A 13,990-nucleotide genomic window follows, 5' to 3' on the forward strand; every position below is an offset into this window, starting at 1 on the left:
ATGCTTTCCTTTTCAGTCATGGGTTATGGGCATCACTGGCAAGGCAAGTATTTATTGTCCATCCCTAATTTTAAGGATTAAATTAAAATTAAAATGCTGTTTGTAGCGTATATTAATGATTTAGACGAGAATATAGGAGGTACAGTCAGTAAGTTCGCAGATGACACGAAAATTGGTGGTGCATAAGGAAAGCCTGGCAAGGAACAGGTGGGCTAGTCAGATGGGCAGAGCAGTGGCAAATGGAATTTAATCCTGAGAAGTGTGAGGTGATGTATTTTGGGAGGACTAACAAGACAAGGGAAAGTACAGCAGGTCAGAGGGACCTTGGTGTACTTGTCCATCGTTAACTGAAGGCCGCAACACAGGTAGATAAGGTGGTCAGGAAGGCATATGGGATATTTGCCTTTATTAGCCGAAGTATAGAATATAAGAGCAGGGAGGTTATGATGGAGCTATATAAAATGCTAGCTAGGCTACAGCTGGAGTACTGTGTACAATTCTGGTCACTATACTATAGGAAGGATGTGATTGCACTGGAGAGGGTGCAGAGGCGATTCACCATGATGTTGCCTGGGCTGGAGCATTTCAGCTATGAAGAGAGACTGGATAGGCTAGGGTTATTTTCCTTAGAGCAGAGAAGGCTGAGGGGGGACCTGATTGAGGTATACAAAATTATGAGGGGCATTGATAGGGGAGGTAGGAAGAAACTTTTTCCCTTAGCGGAGGTGTCAATAACCAGGGGGCATAGATTTAAGGAAATGACAGGAGGTTGAGAGGGGATTTGAGGAAAAGAATTTTCACCTGGAGGGTGGTTGGAATGGGGAACACACTGCCTGAAGGGGTGTAGAGGCAGGAACCCTCATAACATTTAAGAAGTATTTAGATGAGCACTTGAATGCCTTTGCATACAAGGCTACGGGCCAAGTGCTCGAAAATGGGATTAGAATAGACAGACTTGATGGCCGGCACAGACACGATGGGCCGAAGGGCCTGTTTCTGTGCTGTATCACTCTGACTCTATGACAAAGGCACACCCTGCCCATCAACTCTGCAAAGTCCTTTGTACTAACATCTGGGGACTTGTGCCAAAATATTGAACGAACAGCCTCACAAAGTCATACTCACAGAATCATACCTTGCAGCCAATCCCAGACTCCTCCATCACCATCCCTGGGTATGTCCAGTCTGACGGGCAGGACAGAGGTGGTGGCACCATGGTATACAGTTTGGAAGGAGTAGCTCTGGTAGTCCTCAACATTGACTCTGGAGCCCATGAAGTCTCATGGCAACAGATCAAACACTGGCAAGGAAACCTCCTGCTGATGGCGACCTCCTTCAGTTGATGAATCAGTGCTCCTCCATGTTGAACATAATAGCACAGGCACAAATGTACTACTTCAGTCCATCACCAAGAGTAGCTTGGTAGCACCACCACTGATCGAGCTGGCCAAGTCTTGAGCGATGTCAGACTAGGCCTGCGGCAGGTGATGAGAACCAACAAGAGGGAAAACCTACTTGACCTCTTCCTCACCAATCTACCTGTTCAGATGCACCTGTCCATGACAGTATTGGTAGGAGTGACCACTGCACAGTCCTTCTAGACATGAAGACCAACCTTTAGGCAGGAATACCCTCCATTTTGTTGTGTGGCACTACCACAGTGCTAAATGGGATATATTGTGGACAGATCCATGAGATGCTGTGGGCCATCATCAGCAGCAGAATTGTATTCAACCACAATCTGTAATGTCATGGCCCAACATATCCCTCACTCTACCTTTACTGTCAAGCCAGGGGATCAACCCTGTTTCAATGAGAAATGCAGGAAATCATGCCAGGAGCAGCACCAGGCATATCTAAAAAAAAATGAGGTTCCAAGCTGCTGAACACACTGGATATGGCAAAGGCTATGGACCCTGGCACTATCCTGGCTGTAGTACTGAAGATGTGCTCCTCAGAAGCAGGGGATGTTTGCTGATGATTGCACAGTGTTAAGTACCATTTACAACTCAAATAATGAAGCAGTCTGTGCCCGCAAGCAGCAAGACCTGGACAACATTCAGGCTTGGGCTGATAAGTGGCAAGTAACCTTTGTGCCACAAAAATGCCAGGCAGTGACATCCTCCAACAAGAGAGACTCTAACCATCTCCCCATGGCATTCAACAGCATTACCATCACTGAATCTCCCACAATCAACATCCTTGGGGGCTACCATTGATGAGAAACTTAACTGGACCAGCCATATAAATACTGTGGCTACAAGTGCAGGTAAGAGGCTAGGGATTCTGTGGCAAATAATTCTTCATCTGACTCCCCAAAGCCTACCAACCATCTCCAAGGCACAGGTCAGCAGCATGGTGGAATACTCTCCACTTGCCTGGAGGACTGCAGCTCCAACAACACTCAAGAAGCTCAACACCATCCAAGACAAAGACTTGATCGGCACCCCATCCACTACCTTAAACATTCAGTCCCTCCGCCACCGGCGCATCGTGGCTACAGTGTGTACTGTTTTATTATTTGTACCTTTTAGTGTGGGAATTATTATAAGATGCATAGGAATATTAAGAATATGTAACTTAAACTGGAACATATATGCACACAATTAATATACCTACACATGCTGATCTACACCCAAAGCTGTGATGTGACATCATTTCCTTCAGTGACTCTCCACTTGCTGTCTCTTTGGTCCCATCTGAGAATCGCACCGTTGGGTGTCTTGACCTCGTACGATCTGGGCTGGTTGCATATTCTAGCAAGCTCTGCAGGATACCAAGTTCCCGATGCATGATTGAGGACTCTGACCTTCTGTCCTACTCTCAATCGAGCCAGTTCTGGTCCTGCTTGCCTGTCATGCAAAATCTTCATCTTCCATGGTTTGGAAAGCAGTACATCTCTTACTGTTGAAAACTTCAAAAGATGATGACTGGCAGCATCACAAATCACCGGCAATCCCTCTGGCCTCTGGGTACTTGCTGCAATGAACTGAAGCCCAAGGAGAGACTCCCGATCATATCGTCTCTTCGCATTAAAACTCCCAACCTTTGTGTCATCCTTTGCATGGCCCGACTCAATACACTTGTCATACAGGCCTCCATCTGCCAAGAATGATGCATATTAATTTCCCCACATGGACTTTAAATTTCAAATTGTTGCTGGGAAGAGAAGGCCTGTTACAAGGGGTTGCCAGGCCCCTGGCTGGAAAGGCAATTTTGCATATTAACAGACAGTGCTTGAAAGGACAAGACAATCCATAAAGCCAGAAGTGGTTATACCAGTCAGTCATGCGACTACCCTGCTGGCCAACTTGGGGAGTTTTAAATTGTAGAGACAGTCTTTGAACTGGCAAAAAGCTCTTTGCTCTGGGATTGAAAAGACCTCTCCTGGCTGGCTTGCCACAGCCTCTCCAGTCTGCTCCCATCTCTTTCTCACGGAACTCCAAAAACTGACTGAAGACACACGAACCCCAAGAGAGAAAAGTTTCCTACAGTGAACAAGGTTTAAGAAGAATACTGGGCTCCAACGAAAAGCAAAATCTACCTACAAGCAAGGACTCTACAGTGAGCTCGAAGACCTGTAATAAAAACTCTTTAAGATATTGCCTCAAATTTTTCCACTTTATTTCTTCTCTTTTCTGTCCCTATCTGCATCTGTGTATTGCGTATGCATGCTAGCCTGGGCACGTCGTGTATCCATAGGCGTTAACAGAATTAGAGTTTAAGTTTAATAAAATGTCACTTTTCTTCTTCAAACCTAAGAAAGTCTCTTTGTGCTGGTTTCTTTGCCTTATAATTGGAAAGCGGTTAACAAGGATTCACCAAGGGGGAGCTAAAGAAACAGTGTGTTTAAAAATAAAACCCTGTTACAGGAAGACCAGGTGAAGGTTGAAAGGGACCCCTAGACCTCTTTCTCACCTGGTCATAACACACTTGACCTTGATATTTTCTACCATCTCTGGTGCATTACTGACTTCATGTATTGTGGTGATTTGTAAATCTTGGCATACTGGAAGTCCTGCAATAGCTGGTCCAATTGCGCCTACAACATTAAACATTTGTGGTAGCCATTCAGAGCTCCCATAGCTGCACTGCAAGGTTTTCGTTCCAATGCACTTGATCGGAGAACCATTGTAGGCAGTCAGCCTGGCAATGTTGGGTTGCATCATAGATTCCCATTTGTTGAAATACATCTCCAGTATACGGAGGGGCAGGATATTTGCACTTGCTCCAGTGTCAATTTTTACTCTGAGCTTATGCTTATCGCTCTTCTGTGGACATATAATCCCGATCATGGCAAAGGCCTCAGATTGCTTAATAGCATTGACATGTTGATCCAAATTAACCCAGCACTCTGGGTGTACTACACCACATAAACTGCAGTGGTTCAAGAAGGTGGCTCACCACCACCTTCTCAAGGGCAATTCGGATGAGTAATAAATGCTGTCCTTGCCAGCGACGCTAACATCCCAAGAACAAATTTTTAAAAATGCCCTTGTGAAGGTAGTCAAATTTCTGTCTTCGGCTAGAGGTCTTGTGGCATTTATTAATACAGCTAAGCTAGCCACTTCTTTTCTCTGACTTTTTTTAAACCACATTTCTGACCTAATGCTCTGTCTTTAAGAAAAAGTTCTGTTTCTTATAAAAATTTGTTGCTTTCATTTTGGATGTGAACTTGGTGCTTCACCGTGACGATTGGCCTCCATTTAAACCACTTGCTACTGGTAAATTGAAGTATTGATGTATTATTTTACCTAACCAGTCATTTCTCCATGCAATATCTGTGAGTTTCAAACTATGGATTTTTACCAAAAACAGTTCTTTCAGAATAGATTTGTTCTTCAGCTTAATTTTAGTAATTTCTTGCAGGTATCCTTTGAATTTGATAAACTTCTATGCTTATCCACAAAATCCATCACATTAGACAATCTGATACATCAATTAACTAATCTACATATACCAACAGGGCCTTTATTCCTATAAAGAAAGATCGATCATTTGGTCATGAGTAATCTAAAGAGCATGTCTTACTGCAGCAATCATGCACCTAGTGCTATGTGCATTGGATCTAGAGGAGCTGAATAGGACAAAAGAATGACTACCTTTTTGGATTGTTGTAGTTGCTGAGAAATGCAACTACCAAATTATTTAAGGGGTAGAAAAGTTCAATTTCAGAATTTATTTATTAAAATACCTAAGTTGATAATTTGCAAAATACAACTGAGAAATGGAAAATATACAATTTTAATTGTGAGCTTTAACATGGAGCTGCAGCCCATGAACTTTATTGATTGGTTTGTCTTTTGTAAACAGGAAACTCCTTGATGATTGACGAAGGAAGAGTGTTCTGGACAGCCTGAATACTATATGGAACAGTTTGTTTTTGACCAAAGACGCCACAGAATACCCGGTAAATATCTTTATTCCAAAGGAGTTGCTCAAAACATGCAGATTACTCTATAAAAAACTTTGCAAATGACATGCACTTCCCGTCCACAATCCTTAACTTCATGCACTGTGATTGAGTCATGCTTTTTAAAATTAACATTTCACATTGAAAATGCTAACAAACATTTAAAATAGAAATTTACATGTAAGCCCTCTGTTTTTAAAAAAATGTAGATATTGGAAATCTGATTAAAAACAGAAAATGCTCAAAATACTCAAGTCAGGTAACAACTGTGGAGAGGAACAGTTCACGTTGACCTTTCATCAGAACTGGAAAAAGTTAGATATGTAACAGGTTTTAATTAAGTACAGAGACAGGGAAAAGTGGGGGAAAGAACAAAAGGGAAGGTTTATGTTGGAGTGGATAGCAGGAGTGGTAAAATTACAAAAGTAATACTCATACAAGGCAAAAAGGAGTGATAATGGGGCAAGAAAAGGAACAAAAGAGGTGTCTCAAGGTGCAGAAAATGGCAAAAGCAGAATCGTTACTAGTAACTATCTGGAATTGTTGAATTCAGGACTGTAGAATGCCTAATCCAAAGATGAGGTGTCGTTTCTAGAGCTGGACAGGGCTGCTTTGTGAAGCAGGCCTAGTTAAAGGAGGGTCCGAAGAAGGGTCACTGACCCGAAACGTTAACTCTGCTTCTCTTTCCACAGATGCTGCCAGACCTGTTGAGTGACTCCAGCATTTCTTGTTTTTGTTCTAGTTAAAGGAGGGTCACTCATCCCTGCCTTAATGGTCTGGGACATGTTATTTGATCACTGTTTGTAGTAATAAAGTGAAGCACTTAAGTGGATCACATAACGATGGCAACTAGGATTAGGAGAGGTTGAGATGATCTAAGTGTATTTTGTTGTCTCCATATTGTTATTTTGATGTCTGCATTGTGTGCCTTTTGATGTATTGCAGTTCAGTGTTTGTAAGCATGGAATGTAGTGCTACGCTCTGGAAGTGGTTCAAGAGTTCACCTACCTAGGCTCAACTATCACCAGTAACCTGTCTCTAGATGCAGAAATCAACAAGCGCATTGGAAAGACTTCCACTGCTATGTCCAGACTGGCCAAGAGAGTGTGGGAAAATGGCACACTGACACGGAACACAAAAGCCCGAGTGTATCAGGCCTGTGTCCTCAGTACCTTGCTCTATGGCAGCGAGGCCTGGACAACTTATGTCAGCCAAGAGCGACGTCTCAATTCATTCCATCTTCGCTGCCTCCGGAGAATACTTGGCATCAGGTGGCAGGACCGTCTCTCCAACACAGAAGTCCTCGAGGCGGCCAACATCCCCAGCTTATACACACTACTGAGTCAGCGGCGCTTGAGATGGCTTGGCCATGTGAGCCGCATGGAAGATGGCAGGATCTTCAAAGACACATTGTACAGCGAGCTCGCCACTGGTATCAGACCCACCGGCCGTCCATGTCTCCGCTTTAAAGACGTCTGCAAACGCGACATGAAATCCTGTGACATTGATCACAAGTCGTGGGAGTCAGTTGCCAGCGTTCGCCAGAGCTGGCGGGCAGCCATAAAGACGGGGCTGAAGTGTGGCGAGTTGAAGAGACTTAGTAGTTGGCAGGAAAAAAGACAGAGGCGCAAGGGGAGAGCCAACTGTGTAACAGCCCCGACAAACAAATTTCTCTGCAGCATCTGTGGAAGAGCCTGTCACTCTAGAATTGGCCTTTATAGCCACTCCAGGCGCTGCTTCACAAACCACTGACCACCTCCAGGCGCTTATCCATTGTCTCTTGAGATAAGGAGGCCAAAGAAGAATGTAGTGCTAAAAGGTAGAATTGGTATCAGAGTTTTGAGCAAACCACGGTTTGCTGTCGTCATGCTGGAATTGTGAAGCGTGGTACCCAAGTTCCTATCGTGAATTGTGAACTCAATACTAAAGAATCATATCATATACTGGAATTGGGTAGTATCGTTTCACTGACTAGTTATGTTGGATCGTGTAAGATGAACTCGTTGAAGATCTGATTCTGTAATTGTTGCAACTGATGTCTGTGTGCTCTGGTGTTTAAAAGTAACAAGGAAATAAAACAAGAAGACAGTCACCAACCGTTACAAACTCACAGTGAAATCTATTTGTGTTAATTAATTCCTTCAAAAAGAATGATTTCATTACATTCCTACTGGGACTTTAATCAAGAGGTAGGTGTTGATTGAGAAAATTAAGAAATTCCAGCTAATACTTTGTGACTAAGGAAACTTGGAACATAACCAGCCAAATTTAGGAGTGAAGAGTTGAAAATGGATAGATATTCTAGAATTTTGCTTACTTGCATTTGCAGATGTGGAAAGTTTACAGCTTTTTTTTTTCTTGGGTGATTACAAAAGTTGGATGCAGTATGTGATCATGTATTGTAAATGGTTTGTGGAAACTTGATTAAAGCTGCATTGCTGTTGCTAGCTGGATGAGAGGGTAGGGGAAAGATAAGTGGTGTAGTGGGCCATGCTTTGCGACTTGGGTTTGAATCCAGTTATGAATGGTAACATAGTGGTAATGTTACTGGACTAGTAATCCAGAGATCTGGATGAATGATCCAGAGACATGTTCAAGTCCCACTACATCAGCTGGGACAATTTAAATTCAAGTAATTAAATAAATCTGAAATAAAACAGTAGTCTCAATAATGATGACCATGAAACTAATGGACTGTTGTAAAAATGTGGCTCGTTCATTAATATCCTTTTGCGGAAGGAAATCTGCTATCTGGCCTGCATGTAACTCCAGACCCAGAAATGTGGTTAACTCTTAACTGCTGCTCAGTTGTTTTCAATCACTACGGAAAAGTCGCATAAAATGGGCCACTGGCATCGACCTAGGCACCGGATTTGACAAAGGTACACTCCTTGCCCAGTCAACCCTGGAAGGTCCTCCTCACTAACATCTGGGGACTTGTACCAAAATCGGGAGAACTGTCCCACAGACTAGTCAAGCAACAGCCTGACATAGTCATACTCACAGCAGAATCATACCTTACAACCATTATCCCAGACACTTCGATCACCATCCCTGGGTACATCGTGCCCCATGGCAGGACAGAAGCACTAGAGGTGGCGGCAATTTGTGTACAGTGGTCCTGGGAGACCTTAACATTAAATCTAGACCACGGAGTCTCATCGCATCAAGTCAGATGTGGGAAAGGAAACCTACTGCGGATTACCACCTACCGCCCTCCCTACAGTGATGAATTAGGAGATCTCCATGTTGAACTTTCAGTCGTGAATGGTAGTGGGTAATTAATGGGAGAAGGAGGCTGAATGAACATCCCATTCTCAATTATGACAGACGTCAGTACAAAAGACAAAGCTGAAATGTTTGGAACCATTTCTAGCCAGAAGTGCCAGGTGGAGGATCCATCTCTGCCTTCTCCTGAGGTTCCCACCATCTCAGATGCCAGTCTTCAGCCAATTCGATTCACTTCACGTGACATCGAGAAACGGCTGAGTTCACTGGATACAGGAAAGGCTATGGACCCCGACAACATCCCAGCTATAGTACTGAAGACTTGTGGTGCAGAATGAGCCAAGGTCCTCGCCAAGCTGTGCCAGTACAGCTACAACACTGGCATCTACCTGATAATGTGGACAATTTCCCAGATATTCCTGTCCACAAGCAGGGCAAATATAATCCTGTCAATTAGTGCCCTACTACTCAGTCTACTCCTGATCATCAGCAAAGTGATGGAAGGTGTTGTTTACAGTGCTATCAAGCGGCACTTACACAGCAATAACCTGCTCACCAGTGCTCAGTTTGGGTTCCATCAGGACCATCTGGCTCTAGACTTCATTACAGACTTGAGCCAAATATGGACAAAAGAGCTGAATTCCAGAGGTAAGACGAGGGGGACCGCCCTTGATGTCAAGGCAGCATTTCATCAAGTGCAGCATCAAGGAGTGCTAGTAAAATTTGAAGTCGGTGGGAACTGTGGAAAGCTCTCCACTGGTTGGAGTTCTACCTAGCACAAAGGAAGATGGTTCTGGTTGTTGGAGACCAATCATCTCAGCTCCAGGACATTGCAGCAGGAGTTCCTCAGGATAGTGTTGTAGGTCCAACCACCTTCAGCAGTCTCATCAATGACCTTTTCTCCATCATAAAGTCAAAGTGGGGATGTTCGCTGACAATTGAACAGCATGCAGTTCAAGAAGGCAGCTCACCACTACCTTCTCGAAGGCAATTAGGGTTCGGCAAATTCTGGCCTGGTGAGGTCAGTGATGCCCACAATCGCATGAAGAAATAAAAAAATCCAACTCCGGCTGTGTTGGGGATGGGGGCCAGTTGCATGAAAGTCCTTGGGTGTCAGAGCCTTAAGTGGAATGAATATAATGACTGGTTGGCACCTGCCATGAGCACAAAACTGCCCTAAATTATAAGGCTTTCTGAAATGGCATAAGGATGTATAATGTGGGGCTATGAAAGCAAAATACTACAGATGTCGGAAATCTGAAATAAAAACAGAAAATGCTGGAAATACTGAGCAGGTCTGGCAGCTGTGGGGAGAGAAACAGAGTTGACATTTCAGGTCTGTGACCTTTCATCAGAACTGGCAAAAGTTAGAAATGTAATGGATTTTAAGCAAGTGAAATGGGGGAAGTTGGGAAAAAGAACAAAAGGGAAGATCTGTGATGGGGTGGAGGGCAGGAGAGATTAAATGACAAAGGTTTCATAATATAAGGCCAAAGGGAGTGGCAGTGGGACCAGTAAAGAATAGTAGCACCAAGTCCAGCTTGACCGACTCATGCTTCAACAGAGTACTTAAGTTGGGAATTTGCTGAGTGTGGGCATTTGGCACAGTGAGGGAAGAGGAACTGTTCTAGTCTTTTACAGAACAAGGAGTGGTTTGAGAGATGGAGCGGGACACAAGCAGGTATAGGTGATTGGTTGGTGAGCTTTTAGGTTTCTTTTACTTTCTCTAAATTGGAGTAGTAATTTGAACTAGTAGCAGGGAGATATAACTACGTTTATAGTTTAAACTAGTTAATATTAACTACAAATTAACAACCCTAATTAGTTAAACAAGCTATAATAAAGATGGGAGGGCAGGTGATGTGTTGCAGCTGTAGCATGTGGGAGTTGGTGGACACCAGTGTGATCCACTGCAACCACATCTGTGGTACGTGTCTGCAGCTCCAGGAAAATAGGCTCAGAGTTGATGAGCTGGAATCCAAGCTTCAGACATTGCGATGCATCAGTGAGGGAGAGATTTACCTGGAAACTTTGTTCCAGGAGGCAGCCACACCTCTTCGGTTAAGTGCTTCAGATTTAGTCTGTTGTCAGGGACAGGAGGGTGTGACTACCAGTGAGGCAGGTATGGGGATCCAGATGGATGCAATGGAGGAGCCTTAGCCCTTGCACATGTCCATCAGCTTTGAGATTCTTGCAGCCTGTGTGGACAAGAGCAGGGGCTGCAGGGAGGCTGAGCACAGCACTGTGGTACAGGGGGCCTTTCAAATGGGGGGTGTGGGGGGTGGTGGGGAAGTAAAAAAGGAATGATGTGGTAGGGGACAGTATAGTTAGGGGGATAAGTATTTTTTCTTTGCAGCTGACCGCATGAGTCCTAATGGCTGTGTTGCCTGCCCAATGCCAGGGTTAAGGACATCTCGGGGCTAGAGAGGAATTTGGAATGGGAGAGAAAGGATCCAGCTTTCGTGATCCACGTAGGTACCTACGACATAGGTACCAATGATGTTGGTAGGACTAAGAAACAGGTTCTGCTAAGGGAATATGAGCAATTAGGGCCTAAATTAAGAGGCAGAACCACAAAGGAGGTAATCTCTGGATTACTGGAGTCCAAAGCAGATTGGCATGGGGTAAATAAGATCATCGAGTTGAATGTGTGGCTCAATGATTGGTGTGGGCGAAATGTGTTTTAATTCATGGGGAACTGACACCAGTACTGGGAAAAGAGGGAACTGTACCATTGGGGTGGGCTTCACTTGAAACGTGCTGGGATCAGTGTTCTGGCGAAACGTATAACTAGGGCTGTAAAGAGGGCTTTAAACACAATAGTTGGGAGGAGGATTGACGCAATGGGAAATTTAGAAAGTTAATGAGAAAGGCAATAGTGCAGGGTAGCAACACGGGTAATAATAACCAGAGTGTGACAGGAAGGGACAGAGCTTTTTAATTTAGTCTGTAGCTGTTCATACTCCCTATGCAGAACCTTTTTTTTTAGTCCAATCTGTGCCATTGGTACCCATATGGACCACGACAACTGGATCCTCCCTCTCCCACTGTAAGTTCTTCTCCAGCCCTGAGCAGATGTCCCAATGACCCTACCATAAGGATGCAGTATCTGTGGTTAACTAAGGAAGTTAAGGATGGTATTAAATTGAACGAAAAGATGTACAATAATGTGAAGATTAGTGGTTGGCCAGAAGATTGGGAAAATTTAAGAAACTAACAAAGGATGACTTTTTTAAAAAAAAAAGGGAGAAATTGGAATATGGGAGTAGACTAGCAAGAAATATAAAAACTGACAGTAAGAGCTTCGACAAGTCGATCAAAAGGAAGAGAGTAGCTAAAGTAAACGGTCCCTTAGAGGATGAGACTGGGAAATTAATAGTGGGAGATAGCAAACGGCAGAGACTTTGAACCAGTATTTTGTATTCGTCTTCATGAAGAAGACACAAAAAGCATTCCAAGAATGGTAGAAAATCAAGAGGCAACAGGGAGGGAGGAACTTAAAACAATCACCATCACTAGAGAAAATGTACTACGAAAACTACTCTAACTAAAGGCTGACAAGTCCCCTGGACCTGATGGCCTGCATCCAAGATCTTAAAAGAAGTGGCTGCAGAGATAATGGATTCTATGACTCTATTTGTTGTAATCTTCCAAAATTCCCTAGATTTTGGAAAATTCTCAGTGCATTGGAAAACTGCAAATGTAATGCCCCTATTTAAGAAAGGAAGGAGACAGAAAGCAGGAAACAATGGGCCAGTTAGGGCCATCTGTCATTAGGAAAATGCTGGAATCCATTCTTAAGGAAGTAGTAGCAGTACATTTAGAAAATCATAATACAATCGGCAAAGTCAATATAGTTTTGTGAAAGGGAAATCGTGTTTGACAAATTTATTGGAGTTCTTTGAGAATGTACCAAGAAGGGTGGATAAAGGGGAAACAGTAGATGTAGTGTATTTGGATTTCCAAAAGACATTCGATAAGATGCCACATAAAAGGTTACTGCACAAGGTAAGAGCTCATGGTGTTGGAGGTAATATATTAGTATGGATAGAGGATTGGCTAACTAACAGGAAACTGAGTTGGGATAAATGGGGCATTTTCAGGTTGACAAACTGTAACTAGTGGGGTGCCACAGGGATCAGTGCTGGGGCCTCAACTGTTTATGATCTATATTACTGACTTAGAGTCATAATGAGATACAGCACCGAAATAGGTCCTTCGGCCCACCAAGTCCGCGCTGACCATCAATCACCCATTTATACTATTCCGACATTAATCCCATTTTCCCTCTCACGTCCCCACCTTCCCTCAATTCTCCTACCACATACCTACACTAGGGGCAATTTCTTTTTACAATGGGCAATTTACCTATCAACCCGCAAGTCTTTGGCATGTGGGAGGAAACCGGAGCACCCGGAGGAAACCCCGCGGTCACAGGGAGAACTTGCAAACTCCGCACAGGCAGTACCCAGAACCGAACCCGGGTCACTGGAGCTGTGAGGCGGTGCTAACTTGGATAAAAGGATCAAATGTATTGTCGTCAAATTTGCTGACAATATGAAGATTGTTAGGAAGGCAAGTTGGGAGGATGACGCAAAGCATCTGCAAAGGGATATATATAGGTAGGTTAATTGGGTAAAAATTTGGCAGATGGAGTATAATGTGGGAAAATGTGATGTCTTCCATTTGTTGGGAAGAAAAGAAAAGCAGAATATTATTTAAATTGTAAAAGACTGTAGAATGCTGTAGTACAGTGGGATCTGGGTGTCCTCGTACATGAAACACAACAAGTTAGCATGCAGGTACAGCAAATAATTAGGAAGGCAAAAGGAATTTTGGCCGTTATTGCAAGGGGATTGGAGTACAAGAATAAAGAGGTCTTTCTACAACTGTACAGGGTGTTGGTGAGACCTGTACTGTGTACACTTTTGGTCTCCTTAATTGAAAAGGAATAGACTTTTATTGGAAGCAGTTCAGATAAGGTTCACTAGGCTGATTCCTGGGCTGAAGGACTTGTCTTTTTAGGAAAGGTTGAGCAGGGAGATGCCTATACCCATTCGAGTTTAGAAGGATGAGAGATGATATTGAAACATCAAAGGCTGAGGGGGCTTGACAGGGTAGATGCCTCATGGAGGAATCTAAAACTAGGGGGCAGAGTTTAAAAATAAGGGGTCTACCAAGACGGAGATGAAGAATTTCTTCTCTGAGGGTGGTTAATCTTTGGAATTCTTTCCCAGGGAGCAGTGGCGGCTGGATTATTGAATATATTCAAGGCTGAGCTAGACTAGAGATCTACAAGGGAGTAAAGGGTTAGAGGAAAAAGACAGGAAAGTGGGGTTAAGGCCACAA

General features: G+C 43.6%; 1 protein-coding gene across 3 annotated transcripts in view; it reads left to right on the forward strand.

Annotated features, from left to right (window-relative positions):
- LOC137377682 (ecto-NOX disulfide-thiol exchanger 2-like) overlaps window positions 1-13,990 on the forward strand; it is a 300,072-nt gene that overhangs the window by 62,322 nt on the left and 223,760 nt on the right. For 2 of the 3 annotated variants that reach the window (XM_068047599.1, XM_068047601.1), the window contains exon 2: window positions 5,314-5,410. The exons of the other annotated variant lie outside the window; for it this stretch is intronic. In XM_068047599.1, coding sequence (XP_067903700.1) covers window positions 5,368-5,410 — 43 coding nt within the window. In that variant the 5' untranslated portion in view covers window positions 5,314-5,367. The remainder of the gene's footprint in view (window positions 1-5,313; window positions 5,411-13,990) is intronic. 3 annotated transcript variants of the gene reach the window in all.

This window comes from Heterodontus francisci, chromosome 15, assembly GCF_036365525.1.
Source record: "Heterodontus francisci isolate sHetFra1 chromosome 15, sHetFra1.hap1, whole genome shotgun sequence".
NCBI lineage: Eukaryota > Metazoa > Chordata > Chondrichthyes > Heterodontiformes > Heterodontidae > Heterodontus > Heterodontus francisci.